This window comes from Nannobrachium achirus, assembly GCF_963921795.1.
Source record: "Nannobrachium achirus genome assembly, chromosome: 13".
In the NCBI taxonomy this organism is placed as follows: domain Eukaryota; kingdom Metazoa; phylum Chordata; class Actinopteri; order Myctophiformes; family Myctophidae; genus Nannobrachium; species Nannobrachium achirus.
The window spans coordinates 36849917-36875921 of NC_137833.1; the positions used below are offsets into that span (position 1 = coordinate 36849917).

The 26005-nt window shown below is 42.5% G+C and overlaps 1 protein-coding gene across 2 annotated transcripts in view; it reads right to left on the reverse strand.

The window, feature by feature from the left end:
- Positions 1-26005, reverse strand: part of ccser2a (coiled-coil serine-rich protein 2a) — a 115751-nt gene that overhangs the window by 60165 nt on the left and 29581 nt on the right. For both annotated transcript variants that reach the window (XM_080740440.1, XM_080740441.1), the window contains exons 4-6: positions 10465-10570; positions 4700-4808; positions 1912-2101 (exon numbers count right to left, since the gene is read on the reverse strand). In XM_080740440.1, coding sequence (XP_080596566.1) covers positions 1912-2101; positions 4700-4808; positions 10465-10570 — 405 coding nt within the window. The remainder of the gene's footprint in view (positions 1-1911; positions 2102-4699; positions 4809-10464; positions 10571-26005) is intronic.

Below are 26005 nucleotides of genomic sequence, written 5' to 3' on the forward strand. Positions count from 1 at the left end.
AAGTGTGCTTTTTCAAAGGGCCAACACTTGCGGACATGTAATTGGACTCATACCACTCCTCTTAGATGGTGGAATGACCGCTGGTTAACTGTGCTTCGTTTGGTCCATAGACCATTACCACACTTCCATCCGATCGCACTGTAAATGTAAATCCACAGGGACAAGCAGCGCTGTGCATACATGTACTGTATGCATGCTGCTCACTGGGCAGTGAGCATGCATTAACACCATAGTGTTAAGAAAGACTGGCTGGCTATCACTGTCTGTGCGCTGTTGGTGCTGGTGTTACGCTATTATCGGTCTGGGCGAAACTTGTCCGGTGGGGGGAAAAAAAGAAAATCGTTTAATTAAATTTTGGTAATCGATTTTGATCTCATAAACGACTATTCGACTAGTCGAATATTCATTTACATCCCTACTTTTGAGCGGTGCTCCTGGAAGGAGTTAGCTCCAACATCTGGCTTTGTCCGGGACGCGAAGCACGGCCTACATCTTGGCACAAAGCGCTCAAAGTTTGCCCAGGGTCACATTGGCCAAGTTTTGCGGGACGCTTAATGCAATTAACTAACTTAATGCAATTAATTAAATAGCACCGCTCATTTCACACTAGGTGAGATTTTTTGATAATGTTGGGAGTCATGACAGCTACAATGTATCACATAGGCAAAATGTATTTTGGAATTAAAAATATTAACACCATATATGTCTTGGCAAATACAAAGCAAAATTGTTTATAAAACTATACATGCACAGAAGCCTTCTTGCAAGTGAATAGCAGATGCATGTGTCCATAATTGCAAGAGGTAATCAATGCTAATTTAATTAAAATATTTAATAAATATGAAACTGCTAATTTGACACCAAAGTCACTTGACTTGAAACAATAACAGCTTTTCCAGAGCTCTAAGCACTTAAGCCTGATTTATACACATCTAAAAGAGCATGACGCGCCACGATGTGATGCCGACATACAAAGGCATGTAAGTGAATAGGCCTAAGCTATTTTTTTAATCTTTGCCTATGATGACACTAACAATCCAAAAGACCACAATGGAAATACGCTTTTGAGCTTCTTTGGGTTTTATCCTTTTGACAGATACAATACAAATATTATATTCATTCATACATATACATTTTTGTCAATAAAGATGTCAGTAAATCAATACCGTGGCTCTGTTCTGCGTAGCCTCTCACATTGCTGTAGTACTCTACTCACGCTCCACACACAAAAGAACATTACTACAGTTATCCTGCAGCTTTGACATGTGATAAACTACCAGACCACTAGCTCTTTAAATAGCCACAGCCAGAGAGAATAGCTGCACAATGCCGAGTAGTTGGCACCAGACTATTAAAAGGTGGTGTGTGTGTGTGTGTGTGTGTGTGTGTGTGCGTGCGTGCGTGCGTGCGTGCGTGCGCGCGCGCGTCCGTGCGTGCGTGTGTGTGAGAGAGAGAGAGTGTGTATCCTTTAACAAACCCACTGTATAAGCATGGAAGCGTGGACATCCAGGTCAAAGACAGTATACAGTACATGGATCTCCATATACCGGTATGGGTACCAGGGGTCTCCATATATGGGTAACTGGTCCGATATACATCACTGGCCAGATGGCAAAGAATTGGTGCGACTTTGCCCTTAGGGCGAGGTCGCATGTCCCCCTGAGGTGTCTTACTAGTATTAATATACCATACCCAAATATAATCACACTAACAATGACCTTAACACAATAATTATTAACTGACACCTTTTTTTTATATATATATATACAGTATATTTTTGCAACCAATTTCTTTTGTGTGGCATCATCACCATGAGGACAGACCATCCTATAACTTGATTTTATGATAGAACAAACTATGTGCCAGTGTGTGCGTGTGTGTGTGTGTGTGTGCGTGCGTGCCGTGTCTAACCTGAAGTAAAGTCTTGAGTCTGAGCAGCTGGTTCTTGAGCGAGCCGCAGTCCTGGGCCATGTGTTTGAGTGTGAGCTCATCCAGCAGCCCTGAGTGATCGTCCTGCCTCCCTACAGTGGGGAGGGACCTGGGAGGGCCCTTAAATGAGCCAGGACCCCCAACACCATCATACTGCTGATAGACTGGGGCCCTGCAACAAAGACAAAGAGATCAATAGAAGACAATGGAATAGAAGAAAATAGATAAGATAGATTCAATAGATCAGTGGTTCTCAAACTTGGGGTCGGGACCCCAAGTGGGGTGCCCAAATGATTTCGTGGGGTCCCCAGATGATTAGCTTAATGTAATTTTTCTTCTCACTCAATGGTACACAAACCAGCACACAGTATAAGTGTATACATGGTATCTGCACATTTCTAAAGTGACAATTTAAGGACTTTCAAGACCGTTTTAATACCAAACTGGCCAAAGTGTCAAAAGTGCCAAAGTAAGTGAGAGGCGAACGTTGTGAAAATCGCAATATTTATCTGTGGAATCGAGTCACATTAAATGTTATAACTACAATTCCAAATGCTTGTCAGGGTGGGGACCCCAGTTCAAATATGTTTATTTTGGGGGTCACGGCCTAAAAAGGTTTGAGAACCCCTGCAATAGATATATTCAATAGAGTCGACATACAGACAGACAGACAGACAGACAGACAGACAGACAGACAGACAGATACTTTCCATTAACACCAATGTTTTTTACTTGTCACAAATCTAAAATCTTATTTCAATGATGCCCTAATAAACGTGTCATTTCCAGAAGGGAACAAGAGGTCCAGGCACTATTAACACATTTCATAAGCCTTGTGATTTTACTATTATTGTTACCCCTAGGCTGATGACCCTGAATGACTGAGCCTGTAGCCTTGAGGTGCACTGAAAAAGACCAATGAATAAGCAATATAATAAACCATGATAATAGTCCAATTACTTGCAATCGTTTTGGAAATCACAGACGGGGCAGGCAGAAATCGTGGCTTAAACAGAAAAATAAAAATGCCCTATCACTTCAATCTGTTTGTGAAGAAAGAGACACATCAATGCCACATTTGGCTTTTCAGAGGTTGGATAAAGGCATTAGAGCGGCGCATTGTGCGGGCACTTCTCCGAAAACACAGTCATTCTGGTTGAAGTTTTACATCTATATGCAAAGTAGGAGAAGAAGTAGCAGAGAGCTTGTTTCTGAAAAATGTAATCTGTTTGGATGTCTGGTCCATCATTTCTTTTTTGTTTTGTTACTGCGTTGGTTGTCAATAGCACACACTGCAAGTGAATCTCAGAGGAGAGAACTGTTCCTTTGAAATGTCAGCCAGGAGTCATGATCCATGCCATCAAGCTATATGAACAGCTACTACTGTTACTTCTGAGCATTGATGGAAAAAGTACTCAAATGTTTTACTTAAGTAAAAGTATCAATACTGCGATGTAGAAATACTCTGTTACAAGTAAAAGTCCAAAATTAAAAATGTACTTGAGTAAAAGTACGAAAGTATTGGCATCAGAATGTACTTAAAGTACCAAAAGTAAAAGTACTAATGAAGCAGAAATCTTCCATTTCATGTTTTCAATATGTATAAAATGATTGAACGCGCATTCAATCACAACGTGTCGCATTGCGGCACGTTGTGAGCTTGTAGATCGGCTATTTTCAAATAGCCGAAGTCGATACAGGGCTGAAGAGGGTAACGTGTGTTTTGTAATAATATTTAAAATCTAAGTAACTAGTAACCAAAGTTTTCAAATAAATGTAGTGGAGTAAAAGTACAATATTTGCATCTGAGATGTAGTGGAGTAAAAGTAAAAGTATTGGAAATTGGAAATACTCAAGTAAAGTACAAACACCTCAAGATTGTACTTAAGTACAGTACCTAAGTAAATGTACTTAGTTTTTTTACACCACTGCTTCTGAGTTGGTGATGGAAAGGAGCCGCTTGAAAAATGTATTTATTATTACATTTATTTAAAAGTTGTGTCTTTTCAGTGGATGCACAGATGAAACTGTTGACCTATCCTATACTGTCAAAGCTTTGAGTAGCATTATGTGGTAAAACCTCATAGTGGTGTCATTCCTGTTTACTTACTATCGACAAACAATAACACTGCGTTTTCCCGGTGTCAGTTGTCAGAATCTTATCGTAGTAGTACTGAAGGACAACTTCGTTTTTTTACATCAAGGGTTCATATTTTAGATTGTAATTAGAGAAAAGAAAAAGTGAGTGTTAAAATGTTTTCATTTGCTTCGTTCTATTGTTTTATCGCGTTTACCTTGCTAAAATGTGGGACATGCGTACGCATATTGGGGGCATGCGTACAAGTGGCTAAATATGTCTTTTTAGACACAATAAGCCAGCAGTTTCTTTATTGCTATTTACAGTAACACTTCTAGCCCCCATAAGTCACAGAGCATTTTACAACAGGAATCAGGCATGTAACCACTGCAGTATAATAATAATGATGAGAGGCTGTGGGATGAAGAGACTTGTTGAATCTCAAAGTGGATTCCAGGGACTGCTGTAGCAACATCTGTGGGTGGGGCTAACTTCAGCTGGGTCAGGTGGGTGTGGCCACATAAAAACACCATTTTAACATTTTCTGTACACTTTTTTGAAAAAAGATCTTTCTCCCAAGTAAAATCATAATACCTGATGATTATGTTGTGAGGGGGAAAAAAATCACAGCACAATGTCTTTAAGGGGAGACCTTGAAATCTGAAAGTTTGAGAAACACGGAGGTAGACCAACCTGTCGTTGTGGAAGTGGTCTGCTCCGTTCCAGCGATGCTGTTTCCGCCTCCAGTGACCCTGTCGCCCCGCCCTCTCTGAGCGATCCAAGTGGGCCATCCCGTCAGTGTCTATATGGGAGACAGACAACCAGGGTTGAGAGAGAGAGAGTGTGTGTGTGTGTGTGTGTGTGTGTGTGTGTGTGTGTGTGTGTGTGTGTGTGTGTGCGCGCGCATTGGCAGTTGCCAGAGAGAGTGTCGACTTCTGTATGTTGGATGTAAACAGATTCCCTCGTGCTCTGCCAAATGCACGCAAACATGCACAGCCCCGCCTCAACTTCCAGGCCTGTGATTGGTAGAACCACCAGTATCTTATAACAAGTTGCCTTTGCTTTCATTTGTCAAAGCAGTACATCGACATGATGAGTGAGGCCAAACCTTAAGGCTGGATTTAGACTGCAGTCAAATGTAGCCTGAATCAGATGTGAAACACATCCAGATTGGAAAACCGATTGGTTTAAATGGTCACATGTTCACATGGAACAAATCAGATTCCAATCTGGATGTGACACAGATCTGATTCAGGCTAGATTTGACTGCAGTCTAAATCCAGCCAAGCACTTAAAACCCTATACTGTAACTACGTTGATGGGGGTCCCCCAGGTTTATGTGCCGATCTACAAGCTCACAATGCATTGCGTTGCAACACGCTGTAAGCTTTTACATCTGCAGTTTTCGCTGAATGTTCTCCCATTATTGCATGCCCAGAATGGGGGTCATTGTTCTGGAGAGTCACAATTTGTCCAACTTTCTTATTGTTTCTCTCTCTGTTATGCTATCTATAACACTTTCTCGCACAGACAAAATGGACAGTTGTAGGTCAATTGACTACTCTGTGTGGTAATGAATAATACCATGCATATTTCACACACCAAATGCGTTCCTTTCACCAGGTTATATACATATAAATCATGATCTGACATATCTCACTATCCATTTCTCTCAATCCGATACATGCTCAGTTGCACGCACACGCACACGCACACACACACACACACACACACACACACACACACACACACACACACACACACACACAGTGACAGGCCATTTCATTTTCAAGGAGGCGAAAAGGACAGCAGTATTTGGCAACACTCAATGCCATATAGCAGTGAAATGAACCATGACCGCAACAAAATTGACAACTAACAGAGCGCGACCCTCAGGAAATCAAAAGGACCCTTGACTTTCTATCAGCATGACACAGTCTTTGTTCTTCTCAGACAGACAGAGAGAGAGAGAGAAAGAGAGAAAGAAAGAGACAGGGAGAAAGACAAGATGCCACAGTGTTGAGGTATTCAGCGGTTCAGTTAAACAAATACCGTACCCTGAGTGTCGCCACATAGCGCCGGAGCAGACAGCGCGCTCCCAACCCGTTACATTCCACCAAACTCCCTGGTCCTTCGAGAAAAATAAGAGACCGCTGTCAAAAGTATAACTGAAAGAAGACTACAGGAGGAATAATAATCCAAATGAAAGTTGACCAAAAAAACTGTAATAATAATAAGATTATATTAAAAAAAAAGTTTGGAAAAGTTAAGAGACAGGAGAGGGAAGACGTCTTGTCCAGTCAGCTGGTGAAGACTTAAAGGGCCAGGAGAGAGAAAGAGAGAGAGAGAGAGAGATAGGGGGAGAGTCAGTCAACCCCTGCTCCCGCCCTGCTTGGCCATGGGTTTGTTGACAGGCCTGTTTTTCTGGGAACTCCCTGGGAACCAGAGCTGGTGGTGAGGGAGAGCGAGATGGGCTGAGAGGACAGGCCAAGGCGAGGAGGGTGAAGGGGGAGGGGGCCTCTGTCCAGTCACGGGACCGGCAGCCCGGATGAAAATACTGCATGAGGCCCCTTCCACGTTCTTCCATCCCGGTTCCCTCTTCCTGCTTGCTGGCAGAGCCAGCGTGTTCATGGGAAGGAAGGAGGGTCTAAGGTTGCCCCCCCCCCCCCCCTCCTCTCTGGGCCTGTCCTGTGGGTTGAGTCTGACTAGCCTGCAGGCACGTGCACACCTAGACATCAAAGGGGGCTTGAGCCCCTGCCCTTTTATCCGTCTGTAAAAAGTGCCCTCTCCAGACCATGAATGCAGTTTTCACTATGGTGAAAGAAATGCAAATGCCCCCCTTTCCATGCCATACCCGAAGGCAGCATTCAAGAGAATTGCCTTGTCCAAACTCTCCTGAACTTGAATGCAGCCCTCTCTGTGTAGAAATCCCGTTACGCCACGTCTCCAGTATTGATTTGATTATGCTTAGTTCAGTGTGGTATCAAGCACTGAAAATAGCCGACCTCCAAGCTCACAACGCGTCGCGCTGCTTGGAGGTCTGCTATTTTCGATACTTTCACCAAAAGGCCCTTTTAGAAATTTCAGCCCCTGCCTCTCTAACATTCTCTGCACTTCCCTGCTAGCATGCTCTCTCTCTCTGGCTTGCTCTCTCTCTCTCTCTCCCTCCTTAGCCACACATCGAGCCATGTCACACAGCTATAAATACGGCCTCCTTCCAAAAAAAAAGAAAAAAAAGAAAAGGCGTAGGGAGGGACCCGGGTCAGATTCACATTCCTTGGAAGTGAACATTCCAGTCTCCTCCTCTCTGGCACGAGCAATGACACACGTCATGCTAGCATCACCAGCGTCACTGGCAAGCAAACAAGGACATCACTGTTTACGCAGACACAACCAGCTGATGAATAATGTGATATGTATGTGCGGGTGCATGTGCACGTGATTAACCATTTGCTTCCAGTGCAACTAGAGACTGGTCTGCAGGCTGAGAGGTTTCAAATTAAATCAGTGCATAAACTACATTACCAATGTATGGCACTTTCACAATGCCCAATATTTAACTTTGAGAGGAGGAAACTCTGCTTCACAGAATCCATTATAATGTCAGGTAAGGTCAGTAGACCTTAATCAGTTATTTCTTAACATCCCCCCTCTCTCTCTCACACACACACACACACACACACACACACACACACACACACACACACACACACACACACACACACACACACACACACACACACACACACACACACACACACACACACACACACACACACACACACACACACACACACACACACACACACACACACACACACAATGTGACAAAGCATTTATAAGATAAATCATCTTATCCACAACAGTCATGCTAGTTCAATGACAAACCTGCATTCACTTTCCACAGTGGAATGGTACTTTAGTTTGGAGAAAATGGCAGTGTTGTGAGCTTGAATGCTAATGATATGAAGACACATAGCTCAGTTGACAACACAACCATGAACACCTTACAAATGCAAGGTTGGATTAAAAGACAATGTAACATTGTCAGCCAAAAACTGGTAATTAAGAACTATATATATATATATATATATATATATATATATATATATATATATATATATATATATAAACAACATAAAAGTAAGACGAGAAGATATCAAACAAGCGTCAAGTAAGACGAGATATCAAACAAGCGTGAAGTAAGATGAGATATCAAACAGGCGTCAAGTAAGACGAGATATCAAACAAGCGACCTCGCCTTAAAGGGCGAGGTTGCTTGTCGCCCTGAGGCGTATTTAACAACATAACATTAATTTATATCCTTGTTATCCCTTCCCTGAAATCATACTTAGCTATCTGTCTACAAGTAAACAATATATCTAATATCTAAAAAGTCAACAAGCATGGACTAATTGTGGTCATGCTGTTTCGTGGTGTGTGTGTGTGTGTGTGTGTGTGTGTGTGTGTGCGTGTGCGTGTGCGTGCGTGCGTCTTCATGCATACGGTACAGTGTATGAATATACAGATGTCTCCACTTACTTGTGGCCATTCCACCCTAGCTCAAGCCACTGTTATGAAGGATAAATAGTAGGGTGCAGCAGAATGCTAAAAGAGAAATGACTGTGTATCTGGAACTACTCTCCATTTATCTATAATGGAAGTAATTGGGGCTCTGATTGGGCTGAAACCTTGTCCAAAGGCAAATACAGTCATCCATCATATCGTTGTTGTCGTGTCAAAACCTTCCTTTCAGTGTTTTTTTTTTTAATGTTTTAAAATAGTGAAAATAGACAATCTAGATCGGCTATTTTCACTAATTTTGTGAGACACTTTTGTATGATGTAGGGCTTTAATTCACAACAGAAAACACCAATTTGAAACTCGGAGATACAAGGTTTCTGCCGGACAGCGACGATATGTCCCAGAAGACTGACATCTAAGACTGGCCACATGAAGTCCAAGATCCACATGGGAGCTACGCCATTATTAGTACATTACAATACAGTATGTTGTTCCTTGAACTAGCACCCATTGGACTTTGGGATCATACACAGTGATATTATAAAACTATTAGCGTACGCAGTCACACAGTGGGTGGTTTTTGCCAGCTGTCCTGCCTGCATTTGGCAGCTACCAACAGTCTTGCTTTTAGCCTGGATTATGTGTTTTGTTCATATTTGCCTAATGTGATAGTTTGTTCTTGATTTGTGAAATATGCCGCAATGCTGCCAGTAGAACGTTCTATGTTTGTGGTTGGTTATATGATGCACGCACAACCCCTTTTATATGAGCTCATAGCTATTAGTGCGTGTGTGTCGTGAGGTCAGTCGAGAGAGAGAGAGAGAGAGAGAGAGAGAGAGAGAGAGAGAGAGAGAGATTGTTTTATCCAAACAATCAGACCTACTTGTAAAACATATCTCGTCTCTGGGCCCGCACTACTGACTAGGAGAATAGGTGAGAGAGGTGAATACGCACCGTGCATGTATAATAACCGGTAAAATACTCGTCCAATTTAGCTGTACCTGTACCACTGCCACTCACAACTAGCTGTGTGGCAGTGATGGCGCTGTAATGTAATAAGTCATCTGCACGGAAAATATGAAATAAGCAAGGCCGCATGATATGCACAGAGGTGTCCATTAAAAGATTTTAATGGATGATGCAAAGGCAACGATACACCCGAGGCAAGGCAGAAATTCCATTTATTCAAGCCTCTATATGCCACAGAAGGCTGTGGCAGGATATGTAATGCTCAAGACTTGGCTAATGCATTAATTTACAATAATGATCAAACAGTTTTGCTGGAGGTGTCCGATTATACGAAAAATAATGGTACCCTCCAGCCAATCAGGATCAAGCATTTGCCATGGCCATGGTGTACCTTCTGTATGAAGGAGCTGAATGTAAATCGGGTGCCTCTGATATTATGTACCTCACCTGACATGGAATTAAAAATATTTCTGTGTGTATCCGTGTGTGTGTGTGTGTGTGTGTGTGTGTGTGTGTGTGTGTGTGTGTGTGTGTGTGTGTGTGTGTGTGTTAGGGCTGTCACGATATGACATTTTACATGACGATTAATTGTCACTCAAATAATTGGCGATTAACGATTTAATTGTGCTTTTGTCGTTGACAATTACATTTCTGTTTGGCTTTTAGGCTTTGAAGTTGCACATGGTAGATATGACACATAACCTAAATATACAAAGAAATTACTGACATATTTGACAACTTTATAATTAAAAAATAACTTTGATAGTGGAAATAGCCGATCTACAAGCTCACAGTTGTGAGCTTGTAGATCTGCTATTTCCACTATTTTTGACTGGAAACGATTATGAAGATTATGAAAAATAATCACGATTATGTCAAATATTCACGATTAGACGATTATATAATAATTGTGACAGCCAGTGTGTGTGTGTGTGTGTGTGTGTGTGTGTGCGTGTGTACTGTACATTGACTGAGGTGCAGTGAGCCGTCCTCGGGCAGATCCACGTCCAACATGAGGTCATCGTCGTCCAGCTCGTCAGGCCCAGGGGGCTCCAGGTTGTTCAGGATGTCCTGGAGAGAAACCACACGCATCAAAAAGGCAACATTTACTTCGGAAAGCATTAGAAAAGCATCCTAGCTACTAGGGGTGTAACGATTCGATACGCATCACGATACATGGTTGACGATACGATACATGGACGATATTGGTTCATTCATGGTGATACGATACGATACGATTCAATGATTTAAAATCAATATAGTAACTATTTAGCAAAGACATTAATCTGTGTGAAACATGTCAATAGAGCAGTTTTTTAATGGGAAAATCTATTATTATGGATATAAGTAAGTAAACACTGTGATTCGGATTGAGTGAAAGATAAGCTATTTCTAGAAGAAATAAATATTTAAGGTGTTTTTAATGTTACATTTTAGTTATAGAGGACAATTATAATGTATTAAGACATGTTTGACGTATTAGCCAGGGATCCCTTTAAATTGTCACTTTAGAAATGTGCAGTTACCCTCTATACACTTAAACTTTATGTTGGTTTGTTTACTGTCGAGTGAGAAAACAATGTTATTAACATTAAAGAGCATTCTTTTTTTAGTAACATACTAACATAATGAAAGAAAGATATATAACAGTTTTAGCCTCCCTAGTGGCGCAAATTGATGGTGATGTCGGTAGGTCATCCATGTTGTTTCCAAACAACAATATCTCACACACTACTGGCTAGATTGCCATGACATTTGCTGTACACATTCATGCTCCCCAGGAGAAGGTCCCCAACATTTTGATGACTCAATGGCTTTTCTTCTAGCCCCACTTGCACATAATTGCCATGACACTTGCACAGTACATTCACGCTTCCTGTCACACCATACGTTTGAGCGACCCCATGAACCTTCCTCTAGCAGCATCGTCAGGCCAAAATGTCAACTTTGCACGCACATTATCTGTGAATCTAACTGGCAGATTGCAGGATAAAACCATCTGGTTAGAGATTAGTGCTTTCCATGAAGCTCGGATTAGTGCTTTCCATGAAGCCCATGTCTATAATGTACACAGACAGTATGCACCTGGACATTTGCTAATTTGTCTTTTGCACACCCAGCTCTTAAAGAGGTGGTGCCATACTTTTGTACTTTTTCTGGTTTTCATGTGTCTAGGGGGTTGACATTATTTCATTAGACCCCCTAATGTGGTTGTTATGAGCAATTCCCTTTGCATTTTGGATTTCTTCCTCGAGGCTGCCACCTTGTGGGTCAAAAGTGCCGATCCAAAAACACAGATAGAGTGACATCACTCTATCTGGGGATAATCATCCCCTCCCCTTTTCCCATTCACCCAACACTGTGGGTGTGGCTAAATTCAGCTGGGTCACCACCCACCATGACAACCAGGCATACTTAATGAGCTGGTGGGTGTGGCCACATAAAAACCAAATTTGTAAGTGTCTTTCTGTACACTTTTTTTGGAAAAAATCTTCCTCCTAGTATAATCATAATACCTGATAATCATGTTTTTTTTTTGGGGGGGGGGGGTCATGGCACTTTAAGTACAGTAGCATTGCATTGTTGTGACCGAAGGTCGCAGTTTACTATGAGAAACGTCACAGCGTGTGTTGTGTCCGTGTACGTGTACACATTTTACGGTCTATGGGTTTGCCGCTCTGACATCATGCTCTGATGTCACTGTGATGTCAGGGGAACCACTCTACCAGAATGGGTTTGCTGCTCTGACATCACGCTCTGGCTTCACTGGGATGTCACACAAACAGAATCACTTTTAAGCCCATATATGGAGTTCCCTGATGTCATCAATATTAATGATGCCCTGTTAGAGAGATCCCTGTGATGCCAGGGGGAACAAATCCCTTTTATGCCCATATATGGAGATATGGAGATCCCTGTGATGCCAGGGGAACAAATCCCTTTTATGCCCATATATGGAGATCCCTGATGTCCACATCCCTGATGTCCACATCACTGTGGAGCGATCTCGCCCTTTAAGGCGAGGTCGATTCTCGCCCTGAGGCATCTTATATTGTGTGTATACTGTACATACTGTACTGTATTTAACAACATAACATTAATTTATATCCTTGGTATCACAATTATTGCTTCTGCCTTTTACTATTGCTGCTGTAACAGTGACATTTCCCTCTGGATTAATAAAGTACATACCTACCTACCTACTATAAAGCTATTTATGACTTACTGTACTATGAAGCCAGGTACCATAATATTTCAGAATTGCTGGTCACACACAGCCTTTATCTTTTTTTATTTGGGGGGCGGGGGGGGCAGGTTCATAATACATAATAATTGTATGCATTATAGTCACTGTTATAATGCATTATGTGATTAGAAGTCACTATAAGTGGCCAGTGGGTGTTTTAAGTAACATGAAAAAGCATTAAATCTATGCAAAAAATAACACACAAAATGCACTGACTTCACAGTTCACTCTAGAATAGATGATTATAAGATGACTGTAATGCATTTTACATTATGTAATGAAATGTATTAGAATTATGAGAAATATAATACTATGATTCTTGCAACAACACAAATGTCTGAGTATCCAGTACGCTTACAGTCATTATAAAATGTTTCATAATGTGTTATGGTTATAATGCATTATGAGCTTAATAGAAAGTGTTACCATAGTTGCAATGGATTTATGCACACATTATTATGTGTGTGGCCATATGCAATACACTGCTTACAACCGCTCTCACAACACAGCTGGAGGGACAGATGAGAACGGCGCGGCTATCATTCAACACACAAAGAGCCAGAGAGTCACGACGCATGGTGAAGAAAGATGTATCAAGTATACACCATAACGCAGTCTGCTATGAAAAGATTGTCTCATTACAGGCTCAAAATATGCAGTTATAGTTTGATTACTGGGTTGCTATTTGTCAAATAATTCAAAGCAGACCCGAAAGCAAAGTAGGAATAAATCAATAGTTCAAAGTATTATTTTTCAAGGCAATTTCGTGCTTCAGCAGAAAAATGAAAATAAATTGCCAGGGTTCTGACTAGAGGACACAACCATAAAATTAGCCCCCCACTGAATATCTTGCGTTTTCACTATGAATTGAGTGACACTCAAGGCTCCAGACTTACTTAAAGAATAATAATAAATAACTTAAATAAAAACAACTTAAGGGGGGATGAAACCCTAGACAGATTTTCAGGTTAAAAACTAGAGCATGGTATAAACATGGCAGACTGCATAAGGTCTGGTACACTACACTATGATGTAAGCATCACAGCTGCAGCTAATACAAGTAATATTGGGAGTGTTAGATTTAAGCCTCAGGTGTGCCAATAGGCATTGACAATACTATGCTTTCACTTTGGCAGACACATGACTCTAGGCACACTTGTATCTAACACACCCATAATTAATTGTATTAACTGCAGATGTGTTGCTTTCTAGACAGCTATGTTTGAGTACCCGTCTGCTGTTTTCAACTTGTACCGGTAAACAACTACACGATTGGCTTATGGATTCATACCCCTTTAAAGATACATCTACAGTCCCTTCGGTCCTTAGGTGTATCAATCCATGCATCACGTGACTCATCTCTTAGTCAGAAGCTTATTTTTTTCTCCCTTCTTATTTAACCCTAGTTCTCTAGTCTTTCTCCTGAAGACTGCCCATAAGATAAAGGATTTTTTCTTTTTCTTCTCAAATAGTAAAACATGCCAAAATGGTTTAGGGATAAGGGGTAAAGCATGGACGAGTCGGACCAACGCAACATCAAGAAATGCGTCGGAACAATGACACGGCACCTGTAGTGAGGCACTATCCCTGTCCTTTCATATCTTTAAACCTATGCCACTGTCCCCTCCCTTCTACCGTCAAGATCGTATTCACTAGAGCCCGACCAATAAAACGGTTTGGCCGATATACAGTATGTAGCATTATTGGATTTCTTTTTACTTTTTTGACAAGGCTGTATTATTTACTGTAGATGTCTTTATACATGATTGCTCCACCAGCCTACAATGGATTGTTTGTTTGGCATGTTACATCTTTAGCTGCCTCTTTACTGCTCTCTCTCTCCCTCTCCTCTCATACAGCATGTGTCTGTGTAACAGCGTTGTTCCAGGCTAAATGACATTTCACACTGGCAAGACACAGTGGCTTAGAACACAGAGAAGTCTACATAATCCACCCCTGGAGGAGCTTGTGTGTGAATGTGTGTACACGTGCATGCCTGAGAGACAGATGTAATGGAGAGGTCAAGTGCAAGTCAGATCAGATACTATTCAAGAAACAAAAGCGAAATCAGAAAAATCCAAATTGCTATTTGTATTACCGGTAATATGGTAAAATGGGGGTGGGATTCCCGTGAAATTTTGTCAACATTTGTCAAGAAACAAATGCCACCCTTTTCACATTGGCCTATTATAGCGCCACCAGGAGGCCACAATAACATACCTGACTTGGCGGAGCACTGCTTCTAGTTTTTGAAATATTTAACTTTAAACACCCATTAACATTTCTACTGCCAGATTTATTATTTATTTATTGGGGCTGGTGCCAGCAAAAAGCAGCTTACCTTTGCGATGTTATAGAAAAAGATCTATTCATTATTTCCAAACGATTTTTTTTATTGGACCTAATATATGTGTACTTTAGCCAAGCTGGCGGCAGAGGGCAGCCTTATGCAAAGAATGTGAATTGGGCCGCTCCGCTTGCCGTCGTTCAGAGCATAGACATGCATAATCTAGATCAGGTCCACAGAGAACAGCCAGGAAGTGAATTGGACATCATTGATGTTTACGTGTGGTGGAGATTTGAGAGCAGCATTACGGGAGATGTTTTTTACTGTACACACCCGCGCGACCCCTCATCAGCTTACAGTCATCAGACAAGTTAAAGAACGAGCGTTCGTATTGGCAACGAGCTAGGGTCAAAATTGGGGCGAACGGGAACGTCCAAAGCAGTAAAAGAGTTAAAGTCTATGGGAAAGTCAATGTTATTTACTCTGAAACCCCTTTATACTTTCACTTGTTTGCAATCATGTTACTTCAGCATGCTTTAAATTACAGATTCCATTTACCATAAACAGGTAGAGCTATCTCATGACTTCCACTGCTATGATCAACTTTTTGATAACTTTTATACTATTGAATCCTACTTCAAAGCTCTATTCTATTGAATCCTACTTCTTTTCCAATATACACTAATTGTGTTTGTAGAGGAGAGAGAAAGATGGAAGGACTGACTCTTTGTGTTTGTTAACTCACTTAGCGCCGAGCGAGCCAGATTTCAATATGAATCTGCGCTTATAACGCCAGGAAATAGCTATATTGAATCCCCAAAATCACATTACATAAACAGGTACACGTGCCTGCAGATGCCACAAGATGACCACTAGAGTGAGCCATAGCCCATTGACTTTCCATGGTCCCATGTTAAGTCAGAATAAAAAACAAGGTTCATGACATAACAGGATGGTACAATGACATGCTCTCCATTGACATTCAATGGACAGGCCGCGGGCCGCCATTTGAGCTCAATACTGCTCAATTCGTGCTTGATCGTCTCAAACCACCATTGGTATGGGCATCGGAACGTATATAGATGCCACACAGAAAGTTTCCGAATCAAAATCCGACCTAGTGAAGCTACGTGAGGGTCGGATGGTTTGCATTGAGCCTAGCGGCTAACAGAGGCCTACGTAAACAGGAAGCTATGGCTTAAAGGTGACGTCATAATCGTATCCTTTTTTTTCACGGTTTTCATCTGTATGCTAGTCGAAGGTAAGCTAACCGTTCCGCTCCGTCTATCAACCCAAATTAAAAGCTTAAACAATGCTTTTATATAAAAGTCGCTCCGAGTCGCTCGGCACTAAACGCCATCATTAGTTAGTCGCCCCGAAAGTCGCTCGGCGCTAAGTGAGTTAAGGAACAATTCACCCAAATGATATTGCATCAATATGTATGCTGGTCTATGGTGCAAAGTAACTAAGTACATTTACTCAAGTACTATACAATGTACGGTACTTGTACAATGCACAGTATAACTATGAGGTAGGCCTACTTTACTTTCCATTTTTGTTACTTCAACTCCACTACATCTTAAATATTGTAGTTTTTACTCCATTACATTACAGCATTTGACAGCTTTAGTTACACGTTACTTTGTAGATTTCTTTAAAAATGTTATCCCACAATTTTTGTAACCCATTTTTCACCCGGTGTCAATTATCTAATGTAATCCTGGGCGCTACACTCACTCTGCCAACCTGGGAGACAACGTATGAACTCATGCTTCCTTCTATGCAGGAGGATTCCAAATTGCTTCTCTTCACCTGACAGGGGGGAGTTTCCCCGGTTGGACTTAGCACGTGGAAGGTACACGTTATTCCAACCAGTTACTTTCCCCTGCATCAGGCGCCCCTGCTGGCCAGGGGGTGGCAGTATAGAGACCAGGATTACTGCATGTTTTTTGTGAGGCGACCTACCCTAGGCCTAGGAGACATGGGGACTGGGGAGAACATGCAAACTCCACACAGAAAGGCCCTTTTGTCAACCCCACCTAGGGTATGGGCACTACTGACTGCGCCACTGTGCCGCCTCTTTGTAGATCACTTCACTTTGTAGAACTACAGTAATACAAAACATGCATTAACCACATTCCTATGTCAAACTGTGTGACTCTTATGAGCATGTAGTTCCAGTGGTTTTCTGTGTGGATCATAATGTCTTTAAGGCAATGCCACCAAGCTTTCAGCCACAATGATGATGAAAGGGTTAGACACTATAAAGGGTATTGTATGTATTACATGTATTACTGATGAATTGAGTACCTGTACTGTTAACAAACGTGTTAATAAAGTATTCAATCAATCAAATCAAGTCAAATCAAATCCATCAATCAAACTGATGCCATGCTTGTTGTGATTAAACCCTCCACCTAGTTGTATGTAAATGTGATTCCAGCTCGCCCTGGGCTCAAATAAGATGGATTCCGTATTACCCAAGTGTACCAATTATGGCAACCATGAAATCAGGCTGTGAAACAGATAGCACTTGGATAATACTATTAATATGCATCTGAACAGCAGCTTAGACATGAGACATTTTAAATCAAGCTGCGCTTGTTCTTGCCAAGGGGATAATGATTTGAGTGCTGGCAATACATAAATTTGATGTCTCGCTCACACACCCATGGCATGTCTTTAATGCCCCGAGGTGCTCTGTCAATCTGAGCCCGTGGCACGCACTGCATCCAGAATGACAACAGCTGGGAGGGGTCGCTTCCCCCACCGCCTCTGCACTGTGCTCCCAACACAACATCAGTCAAAACTTCAAATAAACAAGAGCGGATCAAAAAAGATGATTAAACCTTGAATAGCCCCAATAGTAAAGTTTCAAAGCAGAATATATTTTTTTTTACACTCGTGCCCTCAAATGACCCATAAACAAAAGGTATCTGTCCCGGATGAGTGCCGTCGAAGCCAAGAAGACTCATTACTAAAAACTAAATTCTGACTGTAGTTATATGCGCGAGCATCTTTTGGGGATCTTGTTTGCCCGTCGGTTGGCTGTGGGTTGAATGTAAAAGGATCAATCTTGGCATGCTACCAGGAAAGGAGTCATAAGAGGGCAAGTCATTTCTGACTCAACTTTGAACAAACAACTTCAGCTTCAGATTAGAGTCAAATCAATAGGCAACAAAGAGAGAGAGGATTTTAGACTCTACCTGTGCCGTCCACACTCCCTCTCATTTGATGTGAAGTGCACCGCTCTATTCAGCCAGGCACATTTCACAGCGGTCCCTGACCAAATCCCAGCAGAACTAACCTATCACCATGAGAGGGCCAGGTGGGGAAGAATACTCAACACATTTCCTTTCTGTTCTGAAGACCTTTAAAACTTTTTAAGGTCAACTCCATTTCAAGAGATTCAAGACTCAAGCAGGTTTTATTTTTGACTCAATCATGTAGGTACAGGTAACAGCAACTTGTCATCATGTACAGTAACAGCAACTTGGACTACTCATGAATAGAAGGAAGCATGAGGTCAGTCCGTTGTCTCCCCAGGCACGGCAGAGGGAGAGCAGAGCCCAGGATTACATAGGCAATTAGCACTGGGTGAAAACGGGTGTAAAAATCGTGGGATAAAAATTATAGAAAAAAGACGTACAGGTAACGGAATGTTGGTGTGACACGTTCCGTAAATAATTATACTTTCATTCTGCATTAGGGATGGGACGATAAGCGATAATATTGTTTATCGTGATAAAAAACCCTCACGATAATGGTATTGTTGAGATTGAATTCATCGTGATATTGTCCTCCGTCATGCGTTGTGACGCAACGCGTTGTGAGCTTGTAGATCAGCTATTTTTTGGCAAATGTTCTGCCTGAGGATAATGGATGTTGGGGATATTTTGATTATCGCGATATCGTAAATCGTGATTTCTTTGGTCACATTAATCGTGATATGAAATTTTCATATCGTCCCATCCCTATTCTGCGTCATCACAACCAGTCCATTACTTTTAGCTCTTTCAGACGTAATGGCATGGGAACGACTTCAAAGGGTGTGTCGTGTGCACATCAAAGCTGCGACACTGTCTCTAGCTGGAGCTGGAGCGGCCGTTTAGGTGATAGACGCGCATATACGCGTGTCTGTTTGCGTTTATGTGAAATCACATCTCTTGAGAGACATTAGGAGCCTCTACTTGCTGGGAATTCTTCATGTACGAGGACTCGCCTGTCCTTTTGATGGAGAACGTGTCCTCTATCCCAATGACAGGCACATTTTCTTTATAATACAATTACCCGACTCATTTGCTGCTCTTGAACTAATGCACCCCCCCCCCCCCCCCCCCCCCCCCAAAAAAAAAGAGAGAAAAAAAATACCTCTCTGATACTGAACATAGTCATTCTCCACAGTTCTTTAAAGTGGGAAATGGGAGGTAATTCAAGGATGGTGGTCGCCGCGGAGCCCTTATTGACTTTTAGAGGGACAATTAGACGCTGTGAGCCACTGAGCCTGTTAGCGAGATGGATGAGAAGGGGGGTGAGGGGGGGTTAATTCCAAGGGTACTAGAATGACACTCGGGAACAGAGGAGAGCAGAATTTCAACAGCAGATGTGAGACCGGTGGCCTTAAGAGGTGTGGTTGTGGGCCCTTTTTTCATTCCACGGACGAGCGTGGATAATAACGCTGCTGCTGCTACTACCTCTATCAGCCACCAGTCACTTCCTGTTTGGCCTTCGGAGGGGCTTGCCACTCTTCCCTACACCAGTGGTTCTCAACCTTTTTCAGGCCACAACCCCCAAAATAGTCATATTTTAACTGGGGACCTCCCCACCCTGACGAGGTTGAGGAATTACATTTTGTATAACATCACGGTTCTTTTGTGAAAATAGCAGATCTACATGCACACAACGCCTCGCAAGGCGAGGCGTTGTGAGCATGTAGATCGGCTATTTTCACAATTTCTGCCTCTAATATTTGCCAATTTGGCCAATGTTTAATTTGTCATTTTAGAGGTAGTACAAAGTCCTCAAATTGTCACTTTGGAAATGTCCATTTACCCTCTATACACTTAAACTTTATGTCGGTTTGTTTACTGTTGAGTGAGAAAACAATGTTGCACATTAAGCTAATCATCTGGGGAACCCCCAAAATAATTTGGGGACCCTCCTGGGGGTTTACATGCTGAGGAAGGCCGGTCGGGCCGAAACGTCCACATGTTCTTTTGACGGCTGCTGGGGGGAATACTTTAAATAAACAAGAAGAATTCATTCTAAAGTGAGTGCTGGCGTCCTTGTTCTACGCTCAGTGTTTGCCTGAGCCGTGCAGTGCACCCTAGACGAATGTTTATATGAACCACTTTGCTGACGAGTGCTCCTCTTCTCTCTTCCTGAAGGACCCTCCTGGGGGTCCCAACCCACAGATTGAGAACCACTGCCCTACACCAGTTCGCGTAGCTCCCCCCCTTCTCCCGCCTCCCCGTTCGTCTTCCCTGTCTGTCACCATACAAAAAACATGACACTGTCACAATGCAAGATGTAAAGGAAATCAATGTGATTAATAATTTAACTGTGTTTACATTGAGGGTTAGGCTCTAATATTCGCTATATTTCTATCTGTCTTTGAAAAAAATAGAGATATTGCAATTTTAATGCAATTAGGTGCATGTACAGTAGTCTTTTGGGGGGTTATATAGGCTCTAATATTTGCTACACAGTAGCCTATATTTGTATCGGTCTTTGAAGAAAATAGATAAACATTGTCATTTTAAATAACGCATCATAGACATGAGGTGGTACTCAAACGTTTTATTTGCAAAGACCACCTTACGGGTCATTTTGGTTCATGCTTTTCACTCTATAAAAGATAAATTCTTCTTCATAATGTTCCAATGTTCAATGGCAAAAACACATTTAATTTGTTGATCACAATAATTTCCTTTTCTTGCATCTCTTGCATCTCTGCAACTCTTAGTGCTTGTCAGACTGGGGGTCCCCAGTTAAAATATGATTATTTTGGGGGTTGCGGCCTGAAAAGGTTGAAAACCCACTGCTTTAGACAAATAATTCACTTAAATACAGCTAACAGTACAAAGTCGTACAATGTAAAATTAAATGTGCAGACAAGGCCATCTTGTCTGCACACAGAGTTTAGAGCCAGTTGGCCATGCGATTTGGACAGGAGTGAAATGTTAGGTCATCACTGTGGTTGAAATCTAAAAGGATGTAGTGGTAGTGATGACTCAGATCACTGTTATTATAAGGTCAAGCTTTGAGTGCATCTATCTGGTTGAAATGGGACGAAAAACAAGGTGCACAATGCACATGCGTGCAAACGCACAAGCACGCGGACGCACACACGCGCGCACGCACACAAAAGGTTGTTTACCACAGGGGACAGATGCTGTCAATTTAAACTCGTGTGAGAAAGCAAAGCGGGTTAGGTATTAGACTAATTAATGCAACAACGGAGCTGGCTCCCTGGCACAGCATCCCACAATGGCTGAGCTCTCAGCAGACAAAAGGCTTAAGCACCTCACTCATTTAAGCACTGATGAATTGCCCTGTCTCAACCCAGTGCAACAAAAGCCTAAAATTAGAGACAAAATAAATAAATCGGGAGACGAGAGAGCACAGAGGCTGTGGCAACTCCGCAGCTTTGATGTTGGGTAGGAAGGGAAGGATTATGGAACTGCCAAGAGTACGAGAGAGAAAAAAGGAGAGAGAGGGAGAGCAAAGAGAAAGGAGAAGAAGAACATAAAGCGTCTGAAGGAGAGAAAAAGACAAAAAAGTGATTTACAAAAAAATACTGAAAACTGCAAAGTACCACACAACCACCTGAGAGAAGAAGGGATTAAAAAAAGCACTGTTTTCTTCTTCTTCCAGTCGTTGTCTCGTGCTGCGAGCTGGGGGCCTGTTGGCGTATATTCAGGGGAAATATATCGTCTTTAATGAGAGGCAAGCGGTTAATGAGAGCAACGTAACTTCCATTCCCCAGCGCTCAACTCCAGCAGCACCAAGCTTTTTTTATTGTCTTTACCCGGAAATATGAATTGACGAACTCATCTCAAACTCGCTCGCCAATCCCCATTTAAAAACATGGCAAGATGGGTCTTTCAGCACCCTGGGAGACCAGAATGTATTCATCCGTTTTATGAAGACACCATCGTAGTTTTGTCTCGCTTGATAATGGTAACGTATATATAGGCTTGTGCTCTCTGAGTGCCATATTGAATGGCACTGTGTGTGTGTGTGTGTGCGTGCGTGCGTGCGTGCGTGCGTGCGTGCGTGCGTGCGTGCGTGCGTGCGTGCGTGCGTGCGTGCGTGCGTGCGTGCGTGCGTGCGTGCGTGCGTGCGTGCGTGCGTGCGTGCGTGCGTGCGTGCGTGCGTGCGTGCGTGCGTGCGTGCGTGCGTGCGTGCGTGTGTGTGTGTGTGCGTGCGTGTGTGTGTGGTAGTCTATACTGTAATACTTTGGTTGTTGTTTTATTGCGACCGCAGTTTACTATGAGAAACGTCACAGCTTGTCCGTGTCCGTCTGTCTGGACGTGTAGACGTGTACACATTTTACGGTCTATGGGTTTGCCGCTCTGACATCATGCTCTGATGTCACTGTGATGTCAGGGGAACCACTCTAACAGAATGGGTTTGCCGCTCTGACATCACGCTCTGGCTTCACTGTGATGATGCTCTGTTAGAGAGATCCCTGTGATGCCAGGGGGAACACATCCCTTTTATGCCCATAACATGGACATATGGAGATCCCTGTGATGCCAGGGGAATAAATCCCTTTTATGCCCATATATATGGAGATCCCTGATGTCCACAACCCTGATGTCCCCATCACTGTGGCACATCGACCTCGCCCTTTAGGGTGAGGTCACTTGTCGCCCTGAGGCGTCTTATTTCAGCTTAAATCCATATTCAATTAAATCCATTATAATACATTGCATCATACATTGCTCTAAATTTTACAGAACACTGCTGCTAGGCTTTTCACTAAAACATATTACTCTTCTTTGAACTTCTTTACACTGGTTACCTGTCTGTTTTAAGATTGATTATACGATTTTACTGATTACCTTTGAGGCACTCAATGGTCTGGCCCCTAATTACGTTTTTGAGTTATTAACCCCTTGCGAGCCTGCATGTGTGCAGCCCGACGTCCTCAGGCAGTAAGCTGCTAGTCGTTCGTGAGCAGAGGCTGAAGACAAAGGGTGACCGTGCCTTTGCTGTCAGGCCTCTTTGATTGTGGAATGACCTGCTTGAGGAGCAGCTCTTCGGGCAGGTTGTTCCAGAGCTGAGGAGCCCTGACAGCTTGCTAAATCAATGACTTATTTTAAAACACTTCTTAAAACATACATGTTTCGGTGCCTGCGGCTGGGCCGGGCATCCATAAAAGCATAATTGGTCCTGTTCGTGGGAGGGAAAGCTGGGCAGGGAAGTGCAATCTTTGTTGCTGCGCCAGTGACTCCTACAGGCTGGCCGGGGAGCCTGTCAGGAGGGGTGTTGAAGTGTGAGGAATAGGGTGTTCTTCCACACGTGCACTAGCTGGCAAGTCAGAAGGAGTGGCAGGCGATTCCATGTGCATCAGAGGAGACGTAGTTTCAATACCATACCTACAAAGGACCAACCAGTCCGAAGATCAACCAGTACGGATCAGCATTGGCAAGACACACACAGCGAGTGAGGAATTCAGGAATTGACTAAATTGTTTTTAAAAACATAAACAATTATACCAGTAAGACTCCCTAATCGGGAGATAAGCGACCATCACGTCGCATACACAAACTTTAGAAGGCAATCGTAGCCAATCAGGAGGGAATATGGGAAATCCATGTTGATGACATGACTTTAGAGATAATGTGTACCAGTGGAGCAGTGTACCAGTAGGAGCAGTGTTCAAAAATGTCTTTTGCAAAAATCGGCCTGATGGTGGCTCTAGATGAGGGTCATGTGAGAAATCAGGGGCGGAGGTTGTGATTTGCCATCCAGTTTGCGTGATTTTAGGCCAAAATCTGTAGGAGCAGTGTTCAATAATGTGTTTTTCTAAAATCGGCCTTAAAAACAAACAATTATACTAACTTACTTCTTTATTTTTATGTTAAGCACTGTGTAACCTTTTTTGATAAGTGCTTCATAAATAGTTATTGTAGTCATGAAAACAGAGGCTGGTTAACGAGGCCGTTATCGTCATCATCATTATTACTATTATTATTACGAACAGATATAATTTGTGGCACAAACCAATGAATGAAAGCAATTACAACTTGGGAGCTTGAATTGAATTGAAAGTGTCTCAAGAGAATCTCAAACCATTTAAAATAAATATACTTTTGCCTGGTCTGTCAGTGCTGTTGCAATGCATTTTAAATTGTGCTGAAGGTAGGAGCACATTAATAGTCACTGTGTGAAGCCAAGTGGCCCTCACTTTCACCATGCCAATATCACATGGTAGCTTCGCATGGTGCATCGGGGAAATGTTTTGATGAATTCAGGCCGCCCACCCCTGATGCCATATGAATGCCATATGAATGCAGATAGAGACATATACAGACACACGAAAGCATGGCATACACACACAACTACAAATGCACAGGCACACACACCACTGTTGTCCTGAGGATGCACAGTGCCCCCAGGTGGACTGAACTCATCCCTGCAGCCTGAATAAAACAGCCACTGGGACTTCAGCGGGTTCTGAAAATGTTACTTGCCTACCAAGTAACAACAAAACACAATGAAAATTAAAGGAAGATCAATTGCATCATTTGTGTGGAGACTGTGGACGGAGTTGTTCTTTTAACTTCAGAGTCAATGTCTCCCCTTTATCTGGAAGACAGAGGAGCTTGGTTCTAATTGGGAGTTTATGGTTTAGTTTTTTCCAAACAGCTCCTCTCGTCACCTGAGATGTGATCTCTTCAGAGGTCCACTTACCACAGATCAAAGCTGAGCTCCCTCTCTGCAAATAGTCAGGATCAGGACAGACTTTTTTTAAGAACATCTAATGCTTCTCCATCGAGACATCAGGTTTCACCGGGGTGGGACCGGGACACACTGGATTAAACAGTCATTACAAGATTTATCGAACAGGTTTTTAGTCATTGCTGCCGCCTTTTATCAGAGTAGTTCTCATCACTTATTCTCTGGTAATACATAAAAGCACTATTTCCTCAACGGACGGGGCAGGAATAAAGAGAAAGACAGAGATGGAGAGGCCGAGAGGGGAGAGAGCGAGGAAGAGAGATGAATACATACAATTAAATGGGCCCCATTCCCTCTAATCAAATAGCCAAGCTAGATATAACTCAAAGGCAGACATCTCATTGAGAAGCACATGCACGTGTAAGTGTGCGCGCGCACACACACACACACTCTCTTAAGCAGCACTATGTAACTTTTACAGTACAGTATATAGCATATTATGTACCACAAAATTATAACGTTACATGTTTAAGCAATAAAATCATCCTTCCAAACATTTATAGAGGGGTCCCTAGACTAGGTGCTTGACTGTATTACTATGTATAGGGACGACAATGAGATTCATCAAGGCAGAACTACCAGTCAAGTGAAGACTGGTCAATCACAGTGCATCTTCTCCGGACATGCTTGCAGAGACTCTTGGGTAATGATTTCAAAGACGTTGGCTGCAATGTTATTTGTGTCTAAAGTGGCCACTGATACCCTTAACTGCATAGTTTGATCTGATAAGCATGCCTCCATGCAGGCACATCATCTATTAGTCTGCCCCTTGTGCCATGTCTCTCTCTGCACCTCCTTCTCCATTGCACACTATTTTTCTCTCTACCTGACTGCTGTTCTCTAGCCTCTTCCTTTTTCCCCTGCCTCGATTCTCCTCTCCTGTTTGAGTCAGCATCCATGCTGCAGTGCAAATGTTCAAGAGAAGATGGAATAAATACATCAAAGGGTTGGATAAAATTCCAAATGAAAGTTATTGTCAATTTTTCACAAGGTAACTGAG